General features: G+C 43.8%; 1 protein-coding gene across 1 annotated transcript in view; it reads right to left on the reverse strand.

Moving 5' to 3' along the window:
- Nucleotides 1–18,808, reverse strand: part of get4 (guided entry of tail-anchored proteins factor 4) — a 76,388-nt gene that overhangs the window by 34,237 nt on the left and 23,343 nt on the right. Inside the window, exons 4-7 of the mRNA XM_070900745.1 lie at nucleotides 11,327–11,476; nucleotides 8,179–8,317; nucleotides 4,286–4,426; nucleotides 4,115–4,190 (exon numbers count right to left, since the gene is read on the reverse strand). Coding sequence (XP_070756846.1) covers nucleotides 4,115–4,190; nucleotides 4,286–4,426; nucleotides 8,179–8,317; nucleotides 11,327–11,476 — 506 coding nt within the window. The remainder of the gene's footprint in view (nucleotides 1–4,114; nucleotides 4,191–4,285; nucleotides 4,427–8,178; nucleotides 8,318–11,326; nucleotides 11,477–18,808) is intronic.

Below are 18,808 nucleotides of genomic sequence, written 5' to 3' on the forward strand. Positions count from 1 at the left end.
AAAGCAGCAATGATAGAAAAAATGACCTAGGGAAAGTTTCATTAATCTTCTCTAGGTTAATAGTGTAATGTGGTTATCTCATCAGTGATCCTGCCTATCAATTAGACAATTATGGGGCAAGATTTTCTCTTTGAGCAATGCCTGATGCCATTTTAAACACACAATGCACAGGAAATCTTCGCAATAGGTTTCTTAAAACCACACATGACCACAACGTATTAGCAAACTGACAACCAGGGCAATTATTTCAGTCCACCAGATGTTTGATGATGAACATTCCCAGGTATCTATAAACAGAAAATGCACATTGCTATGCACTAGTTGTATTAAAGCTTACTTACATTACAATCCTCAGTCAAATGGAGTGACTCCTCCTTACTCAAATGGGCATTTGGCTTCCCATTGCAGCCTGAATTGTGTGAATGGGAGCAAGAGGAAATAAAGGCTTCCTGATCCTCTTCATTGATAGACTATGCTTCTCCCCCATTGATAGTGATCCAACATTCAATGTTACCAACTTTAGGAATTCAAATAGCTTGCAGCAAGAGATAGGTGGAATTGGCCGTGTACGTAGAATCACGCAGCACAGGAGGCCATTCGGCCCATCGTCCCTGTGCCGGCTCTGTGAAAGAGCTCTCCAATTAGTCCCACCCCCCCGCTCTTTCCCCACAGCCCGGAAAATTTTTCCTTTTCAAGTAATTATCTAATTCCTTTTTGAAAGTTACAATGAAACTGCTTCCACCACCCTTTCAGGCAACGCGTTCCAGATCATAACAACTGTAAAAATGTTTGTGAAGGCCTTTGCATTGCAGGATAAGCAATCGACGTTCTTCACTTCTTTCTCAGATCTCCAAAAACAAATACATAATATACTGAAAGTAGATCCTCCACAAAACAGCAAGGGGGAATGGGGGAGAGCAGAAACAAATAAAGTCTGGTATCTGGTGCTAGAATCATAGAAAGTTACAGTATAGAAAGAGGCCATTTCGGCCTATCGTGTCTGCGCCGGCTAACCCAAGAGCTATCCAGCCTAATCGGTTTTGGCCGATCATGAGTGGAGACAGCAGGATTAGATAGAATTTGGCCCAATCACAGAAGCAATCTGTTCTTCGGTCTTTACCTATGCCTTATGAAGTTCAACAGCTAATAGACTTAGTTGGAAATGGGACTATTTTCCAGTCCCATGGTGCCGGAGGATTGGAGAACTGCTAATGTAGTACCCTTGTTTCAGAAGGGAGAAAGGGATAGGCTGAGTAATTACAGGCCTGTTTGTGGGAAAATTATTGGAAAAAATTCTGAAAGACAGGATAAATCTGCAGTTGGATAGACAAGGATTAATTAGGACAGTCAGCACGAATTTGTTAAGGGAAGATCGTATCTGACTAAACTGACTGAATTTTTGAGGAGGTAACCAAGAGGGTCGATGAGGGTAGTGTGTACGATGTAGTATATATGGACTTTAGCAAAGCTTTTGATAGTCACACATGGTAGACTGGTCATGAAGGTTAAAGCCCATGGGATCCACGGCAAAGTATCAAGTTGGATCCAAAATTGGCTTGGTGGTAGGAAGCAAAGGGTAATGATTGATGGATATTTTTGTGGCTGGAAGAATGTTTCCAGCGGGGTTCCGCAGGGCGCAGTACTGGGTCCCTTGCTTTTTGTGGTATAGATCAATGATTTAGGTATGATTAAGAAGTTTGCAGACGACACTAAAATTGGCTGTGTGGTTGATAATGAAGAGGAAAGTCATGAGCTGCAGGAGGATATCAATCTACTGGTCAGGTGGGCAGAGCAGTGGCAGATGGAATTTAATTTTGAGAAGTGTGAGGTGATGCACTTTGGGAGGGCTAATAAGGAAAGGCTGTACACATTAAGCGGTAGGCCACTTAATAGTGCAGATGAACAAAGGGACCTTGGAGTGCTTGTCCACAGATCCCTGAAAGTAGCAGGCCAGGTGGATAAGGTGGTTAAGAAGGCATACGGAATGCTTGCCTTTATTGGCCGAGGCATAGAATATAAGAGCAGGGAGGATATGCTTAAATTGTATTACTTTGGTTAGGCCACAACTGAAGTATTGTGTGCAGTTCTGGTCGCCGTATTATAGGAAGGATGTGATTGCACTAGAGGGTGTAGAGGAGATTTGCTAGGATGCTGTCTGGAATGGAGAATCTTAGTTATGAGGACAGATTGTATAGGCTGGGTTTGTTCTCATTGGAACAGAGGAGGTTGAGAGGAGACCTCATTGAGGTGTAAATAATATTGAGGGGCTTGGACATAGTGGATAGTATGGGTCTATTTCCATTGGTGGAGGGGTCTATTACGAGGGGGCATAGTTTTAAGGTGTTTGGTGGAAGGGTGAGAGGGGATTTGAGGGGGGAGCTTCTTTACGCAGAGGGTTGTGGGGATCTGGAACTCGCTGCCTGGAAGAGTGGTGAATGCAGAAACCCTCACCACTTTTAAGAGATGATTGGATGGACACTTAAAGTGCAGTAACCTGCAGGGTTATGGACCTAGAGCTGGTAATTGGGATAAGACTGGATGACTTTTTGTTAGACGGAGCAGATATAATGGTAAGTAATGCAGGGAATAGAATACGGCCAGGGTGATCTTCTGGACTAGTTTCGATCACCTGGCTGAGTGGGAGAGGAATTTTCCCAGAATTTTTTCTCCCTAAATCGGCCTGGGTTTTTATCTGGTTTTTTTCCTCTCCCAGGAGATCATATGGCTCCGGTTGGGGTGGAGTGTAGAATGTTTCACTATAAGGTGTGTTGCAGTTGTGTGAGGCGGACTGGTTGGGCTGGGTGCTCTTTGCCTTTCCGTCATTGTTCATAGGTTTATATGTAACCTTCAGGGCTGCTGACCAAGGGCCATGCGGCTCTTTGTCGGCCGGCGTGGACACGATGGGCCGGAATGCCTCCTTCTACGCTGTAAATTTCTATGTTTCTATGCCTAAGATAGGTAGAGCACACCTGAGGCCCGCATCGACTGTAGACACAGGCTCAACTCAGTTTCCCCCTCCCCACCCCTCAGGGCCAAAGGTCAGGAAGGTCGGTCCCAGGTGCCTCTCTGTTGATCACTCACCTATTATATTATAACCTCAATGCATTTTGAGGAGTGATATTAACACAAATGAAAGTCTCTCAGCGAGGGGGTAGTGATGAGAGTTAAAAAGCACGTGTAAAAGCAACTAATCTTGAGATTCCAAAACAGAAACTAGAGTTCATGTCATCCACTGCGCACGGTGTGTTTTAGAAAAAAACCTTGCTCTGCACTGTACTTTTGTTAGTTTGGAAATTCTAAATGATGATGCAGTTCTGGACAGAGAAAGGATGAAGGAATACGAAGGTGGGTAGGTGGGGTATCGCTCTGATTAATAATTCTCAGGTTCTTAGATGAGGCAGAAGTTGTGTGACATGAAATAAACTGCTGCAGGGCTGAAAAAATAAAGAGATGATATTGTACACTGTCATGATCTGACTATATCAAGGAAAAGCTACGAGTATGAGGAGGATCAGGGATGCCTGATATTCTCTCTTCTCTTCAGGCATACAGCAGGAGGCAAATTTCCATTTGGGAGGGGACAAGTCCTGAGAAGGAGACAAGAACATCAGTTCCAACAACACGGACGAGCTACACGGTTATCTGTATTTTAATGCCTGCGCATATGCAACTTGTACAAAACCTGGCCTTGAATTTTTTTTGAGAACTCAACAACCGCACCATAGTTCTTATGGTGCTGAACATACTGGAAAATTCTTCCATTTTTGTTGTCAAACACTCCACAGACAGACATTAATCGGGGGGGGGGGGGGGGGGGGGGGGGAATGTGAAGGGCAGTGGAAATATGTATTTTTAAATCTCTGAAACTGATAATTTAACTGGCTATGCATGTCAGACCAAAGCAATCTCCCAATTTTCCTGAACTCTGCAGTTTTTAGAAGTGTCTATTTAAGGTCTTGTTGACGACCATTCAGACATGAGCCTGAATGAAGAGTTTTGACTAGCTCACACTTTTTAATTTGGCTTTCCATTCACATAATTTCTGCAAAACAATTTAAAAAGTTAATCTTGGTTCCACCCAAGTTGAAAAAAAATACAGCAGTTAGCAACTCACCTCAATGTACATTGGATCTCTCTTTAACGATGGTTGATACTGTTCACATAACACTGTAAAAACGGTTAGCTTCCCCCTTCAGCGGAAACAGAGTACCACAATTAGAACGCTGGACAAGCTGAAGCATTTTCTTTTAAAAAGTACCACTTTTAATATGAAGAAAATACCTACCCCTCAACAGCAAGTAATAAGAACCAAATAAAGTTTAACAAGGGCTGTACAAATGGAGGTCCCTGTTCTATAGAGGGATGCTTCTCTGTGTAAGTTGTGAAGACCAGTGATGCAGTGTTTTTATTTTTTAAGCAAAGAAATCTGAAAACAATAATAACAATCAGAATCATATTCAGAAAAGGCAATTCTACGCATCTGGAACATTAGTACTAACAAATGTGCCACATTTAGACTGTTGTACCAACGTTTCAATGAAGATGCAGCATATTGTCACTTTCATACCCGATTCAATTATACAGTACACAAGTCGAGAGACCATTTAACTCTAATGGCCAGAAAAAAATTTCAATTCAACTCAAAAATGTAATGATAAATATTTGGATTGATTAGGGATATCTGTGAATGTGCAAATATTGTTTTATTTTTATAACTTAAAAAATATTCTACATTCCAAAGTCACAGAATATCAGCACTGTGAACAACAGCTATATGAACATTCTGAAAAAAAGTTACCAGTCAGATTTACTACTCAGTGGAATTTAGTCAATCTGAGCTAGCAACATACTACACAGGATTCCACGTGCAGTTGAAGCTTTGATTGGAGGGGGAGGGGACAACGTCAACATTTGCATTTGGAAGTGTCAAGTAAAAATGTTATGTCTCCATGAAGCTTTTCTACTGAATGGCAGCACATGTTGAATAAACAGTCGGACATGTCCAAGATTCAATGTACAACATGGTCAGGATAACAATTTAATAACAACAGCAATACACCAGCAATGCTGAGATCATACAGCTGGTTTTGCAACACTATACGGAACACACAACTTTGTGACTCGGTCGAAGAGAAAAGAAAAACCCTTATTACCCTTATTGTCATGTGGCACTCAGAAACAAGTAACACAGGGCTGTTAACGCCATTCATTTGAAAAGGACAATTTCAAAAGCTTTCCCCTGTTTTCTCTGCTCCTCCCCTGAGCATGCTAACTCTCACTGGGTTATGCTCAAAGGACACCAAAGGAAACAGCAATCAAGGATACTTAAAGGGTTGACGGTAGATAGGCAATGGCAAACATTTAAAGATCACATGGATGAACTTCAGCAATTATACATCCCTGTCTGGAGTAAAAATAAAATGGGGAAGGTGGCTCAACCATGGCTAACAAGGGAAATTAAGGATAGTGTTAAAGCCAAGGAAGCGGCATATCAATTGGCTAGAAAAAGCAACAAACCTGAGGACTGGGAGAAATTTAGAATTCAGCAGAGGAGAACTAAGGGTTTAATTAAGAGGAGGAAAATAGAATACGAGAGGAAGCTTGCAGGGAACATAAAAACTGACTTCAAAAGCTTCTACAAATATGTGAAGAGAAAAAGATTAGTGAAGACAAACGTAGGTCCCTTGCAGTCGGATTCAGGTGAATTTATAATAGGGAACAAAGAAATGACAGACCAACTGAACCAATACTTCGGTTCTGTCTTCACGAAGGAAGACACAAATAACCTTCCGAATGTACTAGGGGACCGAGGGTCTAGTGAGGAGGAGAAACTGAAGGATATCTTTATTAGGTGGGAAATTGTGTTAGGGAAATGATGGGATTAAAGGCCGAAAAATCCCCGGGGCCTGATAGTCTACATCCCAGAGTACTTAAGGAAGTGGCCCTAGAAATAGTGGATGCATTGCTGATCATTTTCCAACAGTCTATCGCATCTGGATCAGTTCTTATGGACTGGAGGGTAGCTAATGTAACACCACTTTTTAAAAAAGGAGGGAGAAAACGGGTAATTATAGACTGGTTAGCATGACATCAGTAGTGGGGAAAATGTTGGAATCAATCATTAAGGATGAAATAGCAGCGCATTTGGAAAGCAGTGACAGGATCGGACCAAGTCAGCATGGATTTATGAAAGGGAAATCATGCTTGACGAATCTTCTGGAATTTTTTGAGGATATAACTAGCAGAGTGGACAAGGGAGAACCAGTGGATATGGTGTATTTGGACTTTCAAAAGGCTTTTGACAAGGTCCCGCACAAGAGATTGGTGTGCAAAGTCAAAGCACATGGTATTGGGGGTAATGTATTGACGTGGATAGAGAACTGGTTGGCAGACAGGAAGCAGAGAGTCAGGATAAACGGGTCCTTTTCAAAATGGCAGGCAGTGACTAGTGGAGTGCCACAGGGCTCAGTGCTGGGACCCCAGCTCTTTACAATATACATTAATGATTTAGATGAAAGAATTGAGTGTAATATCCCCAAGTTTGCGGATGACACTAAACTGGGCGGCGGTGTGAGCTGTGAGGACGCCAAGAGGCTGCAGGGTGACTTGGACAGGTTAGGTGAGTGGGCAAATGCATGTCAGATGCAGTATAATGTGGATAAATGTGAGGTTATCCACTTTGGGGGCAAAAACACAAAGGCAGAATATTATCTGAATGGCGGCAGATTAGGAAAAGGGGAGGTGCAACGAGACCTGGGTGTCATGGTTCATCAGTCACTGAAAGTGGGCATGCAGATACAGCAGGCGGTGAAGGCGGCAAATGGTATGTTGGCCTTCATAGCTAGGGGATTTGAGTATAGGAGCAGGGAGGTCTTACTGCAGTTGTACAAGACCTTGGTGAGGCCTCACCTGGAATATTGTGTTCAGTTTTGGTCCCCTAATCTGAGGAAGGACGTTCTTGCTATTGAGGGAGTGCAGCGAAGTTTCACCAGATTGATTCTAGGGATGGCTGGACTGTCATATGAGGAGAGACTGGATCAACTGCGCCTTTATTCACTGGAGTTTAGAAGGATAAGAGGTGATCTCATAGAAACGTACAAGATTCTGACAGGACTGGACAGGTTAGATGCGGGAAGAATGTTCCCAATGTTGGGCAAGTCCAGAACCAGGGGACATAGTGTTAGGATAAGGGTTAGGCCATTTGGGACTGAGATGAGGAGAAACTTCTTCTCTCAGAGAGTTGTTAACCTGTGGTATTCCCTGCCGCAGAGAGTTGTTGATGCCAGTTCATTGGATATATTCAAGAGGGAGTTAGATATGGCCCTTACGGCTAAGGGGATCAAGGGGTATGGAGAGAAAGCAGGGAAGGGGTACTGAGGGAATGATCAGCCATGATCTTATTGAATGGTGGTGCAGGCTCGAAGGGCCGAATGGCCTACTCCTGCACCTATTTTCTATGTTTCTATGTAAGTGACTCCTTTGAGCGGAGGACTTTGATTGAAAGCACACACCTTTTTTTGTGCCAGAAGTTCAGTGTACCTTTGTGCCGTTATTTTATAAATTGTACAGGTGAAAGACCGAGTAAAATTACAAACAGCTGTGGCATGGCTTTTCTAAATATTTTTTCCAACAATGTAAGCTATTTTTTTTTAAATATAAAAGGCAGAAAATTTCAAATGAAGTATAACAAAGTAAATATACATGCAGAACAATTAAAAGACTTTTAGTGAATTAATCTATCAAAACACATTCAGGGAATGTTTTGTTAAATCCCCAAACACTCAGTTTCCAAAGTGCATGAAGATCACTGCCTGTATAATGCTGCAAGTCCAACTGCATTTCTGCCTTGTTGTGGTATTTTCTCAAGTACCGAGTAGAAAACTCTTCAGAGGAAGTTAGTCCGTTGTGCGCTGCAGTACAATGACCTTTCACCTTACTCTCCAGTGTGGATCTGGGTTAAATGTCCAAGCCTTGCACCAACTAGTATATTCAGCCTGATGTTCAGCTCCTAATGGACACTCAATCGAGATCCGGAGGAGTCAGATTCAGCTAGAATCACCCAGTAATATAAATGCAAATATGTAGGGCTATTATTACACTGTAAAGAGGACAATCTAGCATATTGAAATTAGAAGACACAACTTTGAAACATGTGTTTCTGGTTTACAAAATACTTACTGTAAGACTGCCTGAGCCACAAACATGTCCACTTCATTCCGGTAGCCCTTTGATGCAGAATATTCTACTAACATTTTTGCACAACCCTCCCCATCTGCTGAATGCAGGAAGTGATACCGAGATTCACTATAGTTTTGTTCTAGAAAGAGAATGTAAAATCATTGTATGCAAGCAATAAAACTGACAAAATAATTTGAAGCATGTTCCAATAAGAACATAAGAAATAGGAGCAGGATTATGGCCTCCTGGTCCCTCCAGCTTGCTCCGCCATTCAATAAGATCATGGCTGATCTGATCATGGACTTGGCTCCACTCCCTGCCTGCTCCCCATAACCCTTTGCTCCCTTATCACTCAAAAATCTGTCTATCTCCACCTTAAATATATTCAATGACCCAGCCTCCACAGTTCTTTGGGGCAGAGAATTCCACAAATTCCTCCTCATCGCAGTTTTAAATGGGCAGCCCCTTATTCTGAGACTATGTCCCCTAGTTTTAGTTTCCCCGAGGAGTGGAAATATCCTCTCTGCACCCACCATGTCGAGCCCCCTCATTATCTTATATGTTTTGATAAGATCACCTCTCATTCTTCTGTACTCCAATGTGCATAGGCCCAACCTACTCAACTTATCTTCATAAGTCAACTCCCTCATCTCCGGAATCAATCTAGTGAACCTTCTCTGAACAGCCTCCAATGCAAGTATATCCTTCCTTAATTACGGAGACCAAAACTGTACGCAGTACCCCAGGTGTGGCCTCACCAATACCCTGTACAGTTGTAGCAGGACTTGTCTGCTTTTATACTCTATCCCCCTTGCAATAAAGGCCAACATTTCATTTCCCTTCCTGATTACTTGCTGTACCTGCATACTAACTTTTTGTGTTTCATGTACAAGGACCCCCAGATCTTTGCATGCACTTTGCAATTTTTCTCCATTTAAATTATAATTTGCTTTTCTATTTTTTCCGGCCAAGTGATTAACCTCACATTTTCCCACATTATACTCCATCCGACAAATTTTTGCACACTCACTGAGCCTGTCTATATTCCTTTGCAGACTTTTTGTGTCCTCTTCACAATTTGCTTTTCCACCCATCTTTGTATCATCAGCAAACTTGGCTACATTACACTCGGCCCCTTCATCCAAGTTAGTTCTGTTACTAATTATACCACAACCGAACATGTAAACAGGTTGAGTACTCCTTCCCACGTAAAATCTGATGAAAATTTTAAGTCTATCAATTCAATCTGATCATAAAATCATAGAACGGTTACAGCACAGGAGGCCATTCGGCCCGTCGAGCCCGTGCCGGCTTTCTGCAAGAGCACCTCAGCCAATTTCACTTCCCCACCCTTCCACTGTAGCCCAGCAAATTTTTTTCCTTCAGGTACTTATCCAACTCCCTTTTGAAAGCCGCGATTGAGTCTGCCTTCACCACCCTCTCAGGCAGCGCATTCCCGATCCTAACCACTCGCTGCGTAAAGAAGTTTTTCCTCGAGTCGCCTTTGGTTCTTCTGCCAATCACCTTAAATCTGTGTCCTCTGGTTCTCGACCCTTTCGCCAATGGGAACAGTTTCTCTCTCAATCTACTCTGCCCAGACCCTTCATGATTTTGAACACCTCGATCAAATCTCCTCTCAACCTTCTCCGCTCCAAGGAGAACAACCCCAGCTTCTCCAGTCTATCCCCGTAACTGAAGTCCCTCATCCCTGGAACCATTCTCGTAAATCTTTTCTGCACCCTCTCTAAGGCCTTCACATCCTTCCTAAAGTGTGGTGCCCAGAATTTGACACTACTCTAGTTGAGACCGGACCAGTATTTTATAAAGGTTCATCATAACTTCCTTGCTTCTACGCCTCTATTTAGGAAGCCTAGGACCCCGTAAGCTTTTTTAACCACATTCTCAACTTGCCCTGGAACGATAGTTTGTCAGTAGAACAGATGGTAGCCAATTTCATTGTTACTTTGGAACTAATGCTGGGCCGGAATTTGCGGTCCTGATGACGGCAAACTGTCAGCGTTCGGCGTCATTCCGCCATTGAAACTGAACGCAACGTCAGGATTTGGAGCAGCCGAATGAGGAAATCTTGAAGTCAGTGAAATCTCTCAAATCAGGGAAACTGACGAAAACTTCAGCTCTTCCGCGGCAATATCGCTCTTAAATACCCCACTAAATGTTAGACCTAAAGGGGTTAAATGTAACCAGGGCTTTAACAGCCTATTGACGACTAGCCCTGGAAAACTCATTTTAATGTTGTGCAGTGTTAAATGTAACCATTCTAATAAAAAATACATTCAAGAAACTTAAAAAGAAAAGTTATTAAAGTTTGTTCCATCTTTATTTCAGGCTTGCCTTTCCCCTTGTGAGACCCTCAATCTTTGTTTCACTCTCTCTAATATTCTTTAAAAGTTAAAATTTTAAGAGCTTACCCATTTCCTGGTTCGCTGTCTGTGAGAATTCTGTATTTTGATTGACTGCTTAGACAGCTTGTTGGAGTCACAGCAGCTCTTCGCTGGGAATCCCCATTAACTTACGCTGATTTCAACTATGCGTCGGAAAACCCAAAATTCTCGACACAGAGATCGTGAGATCTTTGTGTGAAGCTTACTTTGGGGCCAGGGGTAAAAGCCTTTGCTGCCCCATTGATCATAAATTCCGGGCCAATATATTTTTTAATTGAATCTAAGAGAAATATTTCTCTACTGCAACAAAATACCAAAATTCCTATCCACTCATTTTTCCAATGTACAATGCTCAGCATTATAAGTAAACCAAAGTATTTATGCAGGATCTATATAATGGCTATTTTTTATGATGGGTGGAGAGTGCGGTAAGCAGCATCCACTTTCTCAACATTAAAAAGACTCAAGATTACATTTATAATAAAGTGGCCGAGGTCAAACAGACCACCAGCAATTTTTAAACCCAGCTTCACACTAGTTGGGAGTAATACTGCATCCAGTAGGAAGTGCGAGTAGTGTGCGCTGACTCCTGGACAGGCTGTCTCACTGCTTGGCTTTAGTGTGCTTGGGTGTCAGATTAAAACCTGACACCACAGTTATACTGTCACCTGGAACCACTTCAGGTCAACACAGAAATGGCAGACTAAGTGCAGCTTTGGATGTGATTTTGCTCGCCTCCATCTCACCTTTCCACAGTGTGACTGCCAGCAGCTGATGTAGTTTAGCATGGCCAAGTTTGGCCGAACCCCCACTGGACCACTTCAACGCTCTGGATACAAATGCTGCTCTCTCGGGAGAGTTTGGATCCATTAGACTAAAAAGTTTACCAAGATTTTCTGAAAGACATAAAATGTTTTGCAACTGTATTACTAAATACTGCAGGGTGACTGGAAATAAAGACAAGATGCCATGTCAAAATCTGTTCTGAGGCAAAATACTTGAAACAAGTAAATCGCCCAACCTTTCTAGATGAAGAAGGAAATGCAGTTATGTAAAGGATCTAAAATGTGATAGTATCTAAACTCTTTCAAAAACTAGTCTGTGGCGCTGCAGAATAAAAGAAAGATGTTCGAGCTTCAGTGGAGGCTTGGCAACATTTTCATTAGTCCTGAAATCCCGGTTTCTTCTTCCCGCGGGCGTTCGACTAAAAATAGGAGAGAAGATGCGCGCTTACCTTTTGGTCGAATGCTCGCCAGAGATCCCGGACTCGAGGCCTCCTCTTCTTGCGCAACGGAGCACGTGGACATTGGGGCATCCGTTGGAGTCACGTGGGCCTGGATACCCAATCACAGGAAAGTATTTTCTCATTCATAGTAATGAGAGTTTGGCAAGTCCAAAACTGCTATTACTATGAATGAGAAACACCCCCAAATGCTACATAAAACATTTAAAAAACCACCTCACATAAATACATTATAGAAATTAAAGTTGATAGAAATGTTTTTGAAAAAAAACTAATTGCCGATTTTTTTTTTAAGTTTTAATTATGGTTTAAAATTAAATTACCTGAGTGGGCAGGGTTTTTAACACATGTATTTTTAAATTTTATTTTAATATGTTTTTAAACTCTTATGCTGGTAAAAGTAAAAGGGATAGTATTAAAGCCAAGGAAGTGGCATACAAATTGGCCAGAAATAGCAGCGAACCTGAGGACTGGGAGAAATTTAGAACTCAGCAGAGGAGGACAAAGGGTTTGATTAGGGCAGGGAAAATGGAGTACGAGAAGAAGCTTGCAGGGAACATTAAGGCGGATTGCAAAAGTTTCTATAGGTATGTAAAGAGAAAGAGGTTAGTAAAAACAAACGTAGGTCCCCTGCAGTCAGAATCAGGGGAAGTCATAACGGGGAACAAAGAAATGGCAGACCAATTGAACAAGTACTTTGGTTCAGTATTCACTAAGGAGGACACAAACAACCTTCCGGATATAAAAGTGGTCAGAGGGTCTATTAAAGAGGAGGAACTGAGGGAAATCTTTATTAGTCGGGAAATTGTGTTGGGGAAATTGATGGGATTGAAGGCCGATAAATCCCCAGGGCCTGATGGACTGCATCCCAGAGTACTTAAGGAGGTGGCCTTGGAAATAGCGGATGCATTGACAGTCATTTTCCAACATTCCATTGACTCTGGATCAGTTCCTATCGAGTGGAGGGTAGCCAATGTAACCCCACTTTTTAAAAAAGGAGGGAGAGAGAAAGCAGGGAATTATAGACCGGTCAGCCTGACCTCAGTAGTGGGTAAAATGATGGAATCAATTATTAAGGATGTCATAGCAGCGCATTTGGAAAATGGTGACATGATAGGTCCAAGTCAGCATGGATTTGTAAAAGGGAGATCATGCTTGACAAATCTTCTGGAATTTTTTGAGGATGTTTCCAATAAAGTGGACAAAGGAGTACCAGTTGATGTGGTGTATTTGGACTTTCAGAAGGCTTTCGACTAGGTCCCACACAGGAGATTAATGTGCAAAGTTAAAGCACATGGGATTGGGGGTAGTGTGCTGACGTGGATTGAGAACTGGTTGTCAGACAGGAAGCAAAGAGTAGGAGTAAATGGGTACTTTTCGGAATGGCATGCAGTGACTAGTGGGGTACCGCAGGGTTCTGTGCTGGGGCCCCAGCTGTTTACATTATACATTAATGATTTAGACGAAGGGATTAAATGTAGTATCTCCAAATTTGCGGATGACACTAATTTGGGTGGCTTGGATAGGTTAGGTGAGTGGGCAAATGCGTGGCAGATGAAGTATAATGTGGATAAATGTGAGGTTATCCACTTTGGTGGTAAAAACAGAGAGACAGACTATTATCTGAATGGTGACAGATTAGGAAAAGGGAAGGTGCAACGAGACCTGGGTGTCCTGGTACATCAGTCATTGAAGGTTGGCATGCAGGTACAGCAGGCGGTTAAGAAAGCAAATGGCATGTTGGCCTTCATAGCGAGGGGATTTGAGTACAGGGCTTTGGTGAGGCCACACCTGGAGTATTGTGTACAGTTTTGGTCTCCTAACTTGAGGAAGGACATACTTGCTGTTGAGGGAGTGCAGCGAAGATTCACCAGACTGATTCCCGGGATGGTGGGACTGACCTATCAAGAAAGACTGAATCAACTGGGCTTGTATTCACTGGAGTTCAGAAGAGTGAGAGGGGACCTCATAGAAACGTTTAAAATTCTGACGGGTTTGGACAGGTTGGATGCAGGAAGAATGTTCCCAATGTTGGGGAAGTCCAGAAGCAGGGGTCACAGTCTAAGGATAAGGGGTAAGCCATTTAGGACCGAGATAAGGAGAAACTTCTTCACCCAGAGAGTGGTGAACCTGTGGAATTCTCTACCACAGGAAGTAGTTGAGGCCAATTCACTAAATATATTCAAAAGGGAGTTAGATGAAGTCCTTAGTACTCGGGGGATCAAGGGGTATGGCGTGAAAGCAGGAAGTGGGTACTGAAGTTTCATGTTCAGCCATGAACTCGTTGAATGGCGGTGCAGGCTAGAAGGGCTGAATGGCCTGCTCCTGCACCTATTTTCTATGTTTCTATGTTTCTATGCCCCTGCTTTTACCAGGCGCAAGAGTTTTAAGGACATTTGCGGGGCAAGAGATGGGCAAATAGCCCGATCTCTGCCGTGGGAATGTCCTTGCTCCTGATATGTGGCCATCTATCAAGCCAGAAACTTGACAAATCGGAAAAGCTGGTTTTCAGCGCATGCGCATTGCGTGCCAATAACCGGCTTTTCCGATGCCTTCCCGGGTCCGTACACACTCCATACGGACACGGGGAGGCCGGGATTTCAGGGCCATTATCCTCACAAAGTATGGGATTGGGCAATTTTTTAAAAATAGGATCTATAAAACAGACAGACTGAGGTTTGGAAAATGGCAAGTTAAATGGTCAAACTAATTTGAATTGTACCAATCCAGTTATCTAGTTTGGAGAAAGCAAAAAAACACCGTGAAAGGATGCCCAAATGTTTTTTTAATTAGTTATGTATTGGCTTGTGGGAAAATACATTTTTTAAATCTCTGGATAGTTACACTAACTGGACCAATCTGAGTATGAATTCCACATAATTAAAAAAAAACATTTATCAGCAAAAGAAGACCTTTATGTTCATCACTTAAATGCTAGTAATGAAGCAAAAACAAGATACTGCGGATGCTGGAAATCTGAAATAAAAACAGAAAATGCTGGAAATGCTCAGCGGGTCAGGCAGCAGCTGTGGGAAAAAGAAACAGAGTTAATGTTTCAGCTCGATGACCCTTCGTCAGAACTGGAACTTTCTCTAGTTCGGTGCAGCGGCCCCAACCTGCAAGGACCATCAGCCGGTTGGGACCTTCAAAGGAGCAGACCACTTCAAGGTACAGCGCGTGCTGGAGAGCGATGGCTGTGAAGAGGGTGACTGGATTGGACCATCACCAAGATCCAGGTCGCTGATTGGAGCGTGGGCAGGTCCAGCAGGAGCGGCGAGGTCGGGGCGAAGGAGCGGCAAGTGATCGTGGAGCAATGCGATCGGGACCCAGGAGAGGCGTGAGTTCGGGGCCCAGGGGCAGCATGGCCCAGCCTACACTGTGATATGTGTATACTAGGTCCGTGCAGCAGAGCAGGTCTCCAGTCGTCTTGGTTAACCCTTGCCACTGGACCAAGACCTAGCTCTGTCAAGCCAGTGTAGTGGCTGGTGTGCAACGGCCACCACACGTTAAAAAGATCCACACACAGGCATCTTCCATCTTTCAGGATGTAGTTCGGGATCTGGAATATTAGGTCCTTCATTGAAACACCTGTGAACTCATCCCTTTTTGGCATGGAAGCAAGTCATCCTCGATACAAGGGAGCGCCTATGATGATGATGAGTATTTCCAGTATTTTCTGTTTTTATTAACCAGCAATGAAGGTTGCGCTGTGTATAAATAAAAAGTACGCAATGGCAAACACTTGCGTACGCGGAGTAGTGTGGTTACCGGTTAGATGTTCAACTTTAAACTAGTTTAAAATAGCTGGGGGTGACAGGATAGTAAACAATAAGAGGAACCCACGCATGCTAAGCCTTGGCTGATATTAGCTAACTCAGCACCGGCAAGTTGTCCCCTCAGAACGTCATACTTCATGAAAACACGGTGTGAAGTTCTGAAATACAAAACCTCCTCTGAAACTGCTCACTATATTGACTATTTACTGTAATTAAAGATCAAATTTAAGTGAAAGATTGATGTCATATTACAGTCATCAATATCAGAGGCTGAACACTTGAGTAAATACGTGCTGGTGGGTCACTGGGTTGTTGCAACTGGTCAGTACATAGAAATGATGTTTGAATAAACGGAGTCTGAACAGACAAATTACTTTGGTCTAAAAATTCTACTATGCAGAAGAATTTTAATGGTCGGGCAACAAACATCAAAAAGGGTCTCAACATAACCGAACAGTAAAATGTGGCGCTTCCAAAGGAAGGTATGGGTAAGTACAGCAATTCAGGAGTCGCCAATATATTCTTGGAATGAAATCAGCTGTGATTTAACCAGCGACTCTATGTACTAGGTTTATGTTGTACAGCACCAGCCTGGAGAAGTTGCAACATGTCAATGTGCTGCTGCTGAATTCAGACTTGCAAACGGAAATACTGCCCAGCCCCAACGTCAGATGATCTTAACAACCTGCCTTAATCCTTGTCTACAATGAGAGCCAGCTTCAGCAATCAAATGCACAATAATTGCCCATCCATGCTGATTTGCCCTGCCACTGAATAGAAATATATGTAATACTTCTGATAAAGCACAAAACATCAAACTATAGTTCCCTTTCAGATGTTGATTATCCTGCTGTCCATTTGCAGTATTTCCTATTGCTACCTCTGGGGCAGGTGTAATGCTCAAATAGTTATAAGTTTAATTTTGCAAAGCAACAAATAGGGTCATCCGCAGTGTGGATAAGGAAAAACAGCTTCAAAGTTGATGAGGGAAAAAAGGAAATGGGAAAGACGGTCTGGTTGTTTCAGGTCAGAGGTGCCAGCTGTGGCTCAGTGAGCAGCACCCTCGCCTCTGAGTCAGAAGGTTGCGGGTTAAATCCCACATCAGAGACTTGAGCACATAAATCTAGGCTGACACTCCAGCGCAGTGCTGAGGGAATGCTGCCGGAGGTGCGTCTTTCGAATCAGAAGTTAAACCGAGGCCTGGTCTACTCTCTCAGGTGGACGTAAAAGATCCCACTGCATTATTTCGAAGAAGAGCAGGGGAATTATCCCTGGTCTCCTGGCCAATATTTATCCCTCAGTCATTACTGAACCATCGCTCAACCATTGGTGGCCGTGCCTTCTGTTTCCTAGGCCCCAAGCTCTGGAACTCCCGGTCTAACCTCTCTGCCTCTCTTTCCTCCTTCAAGACGCTCCTTAAAACCTACCTCTTTGACCAAGTCTTCAACACGAGTGTCCTCGACTCCATCCCGCAACATGTTACCCGCCACCATCTCAGCACAACCCCAGCCTGGCACGAGGTAGAAAAGGCCATCCGTCAGCTGAAGAAGGCGACACAAGCAGATGGAATTCTCGCCGAAGCACTAAAGCATAGCGGAGAAGCACTTTTGGCATGAATACATGACCCCATTTCTCTTATCTGGAAGGAGGAGAGCTTTCCAGGAGATCTCAGGGATGCCATAATCGTCAAAAAAGGGGACAAGTCCGACTGTGGTAACTACAGAGGAATCTCCCTGCTGTCGTCCACAGGGAAAGTCATCGCAAGAATCCTTCTCAATTGTCTTCTCCCTGTGGCTGAAGAGCTTCTCCCAGAGTCGCAATGCGGATTCCATCCACTACGGGGTACAATGGACACAATCTTCACCACGTGACAACTGCAAGAGAAATGCAGGGAGCAACACCAACCCTTGTACATGGCCTTCTTTGACCTCACAAAGGCTTTTGACACTGTCAACCGTGAGGGACTATGGAGCGTCCTCCCCCATTTCAGCTGCCTCTAAAAGTTTGTCACCATCCTCCACCTTCTCCACGATAACATGCAAGGATAAGGGGGAAGCCATTTAGGACCGAGATGAGGAGGAATTTCTTCAACCAGAGAGTGGTGAACCTGTGGAATTCTCTACCACAGAAAGTTGTTGAGGCCAATTCACTAAATATATTCAAAAAGGAGTTAGATGAAGTCCTTACTACTAGGGGAATCAAGGGGTATGGTGAGAAAGCAGGAATGGGGTACTGAAGTTGCATGTTCAGCCATGAACTCATTGAATGGCGGTGCAGGCTAGAAGGGCCGAATGGCCTACTCCTGCACCTATTTTCTATGTTTCTATGCAAGCCGTGATCCTGACAAATGGATCCACCACAGACCCAATCCATGTCCGGACCAGGGTCAAGCAAGGCTGCGTCATCGCTCCAACACTCTTTTCGATCTTCCTTGCAGCAATGCTAAATCTCACCCTTAGCAAGCTCCCCGCTGGAGTGGAGCTAAATTATAGAACAGATGGGAATCTGTTCAACCTCCGCCGGCTCCTGGCCAGATCCAAGGTTGTCCCATCCTCCATCATCAAATTACAGTAGGCAGACGATGCCTGCGTCTGCGCACACTCGGAGGCTGAACTCCAAGCCGTCGTCAACACCTTCACCGAGGGGTACGAGAGCATGTGCCTTACGCTAAACATCCATAAGAGAAAGGTCCTCCACCAACCAGACCTTGCTACACAGCACTGCCCCCCGATTATCAAAATCCACGACGAAGCCTTAGACAACATGGACCAGTTTCCATACCTCGGGAGCCTACTGTCAGCAAGAGCAGACATTGACGACGAGGTCCAACACCGCTTCCAGTGCGTCAGCACAGCCTTCAGTCACCTGAGGAAGAGAGTGTTTGAAGACCAGGACCTCAAATCCAGTACCAAGCTTATGGTCTACAGGGCTGCAGTGATACCCGCCCTCCTGTATGACTGAGAGACGTGGACTATATATAGGGCAGACACCTCAAAACGCTGGAGAAGTACCACCAGCGCTGCCTCCGCAAGATGCTACAAATCCATTGGTAGGGTAGACGCACCAACGTCAGTGTTCTCGCTCTGGCCAACATCCCCAGCATCGAAGCATTGACCACATTCGATCAGCTCCGTTGGGCGGGCCACATCGTCCGCATGCCCGATACGAGACTCCCAAAACAAGCGCTCTATGTGGAGCTTCGACACGGC

This window comes from Pristiophorus japonicus, chromosome 15 (genome assembly GCF_044704955.1).
Source record: "Pristiophorus japonicus isolate sPriJap1 chromosome 15, sPriJap1.hap1, whole genome shotgun sequence".
NCBI lineage: Eukaryota > Metazoa > Chordata > Chondrichthyes > Pristiophoridae > Pristiophorus > Pristiophorus japonicus.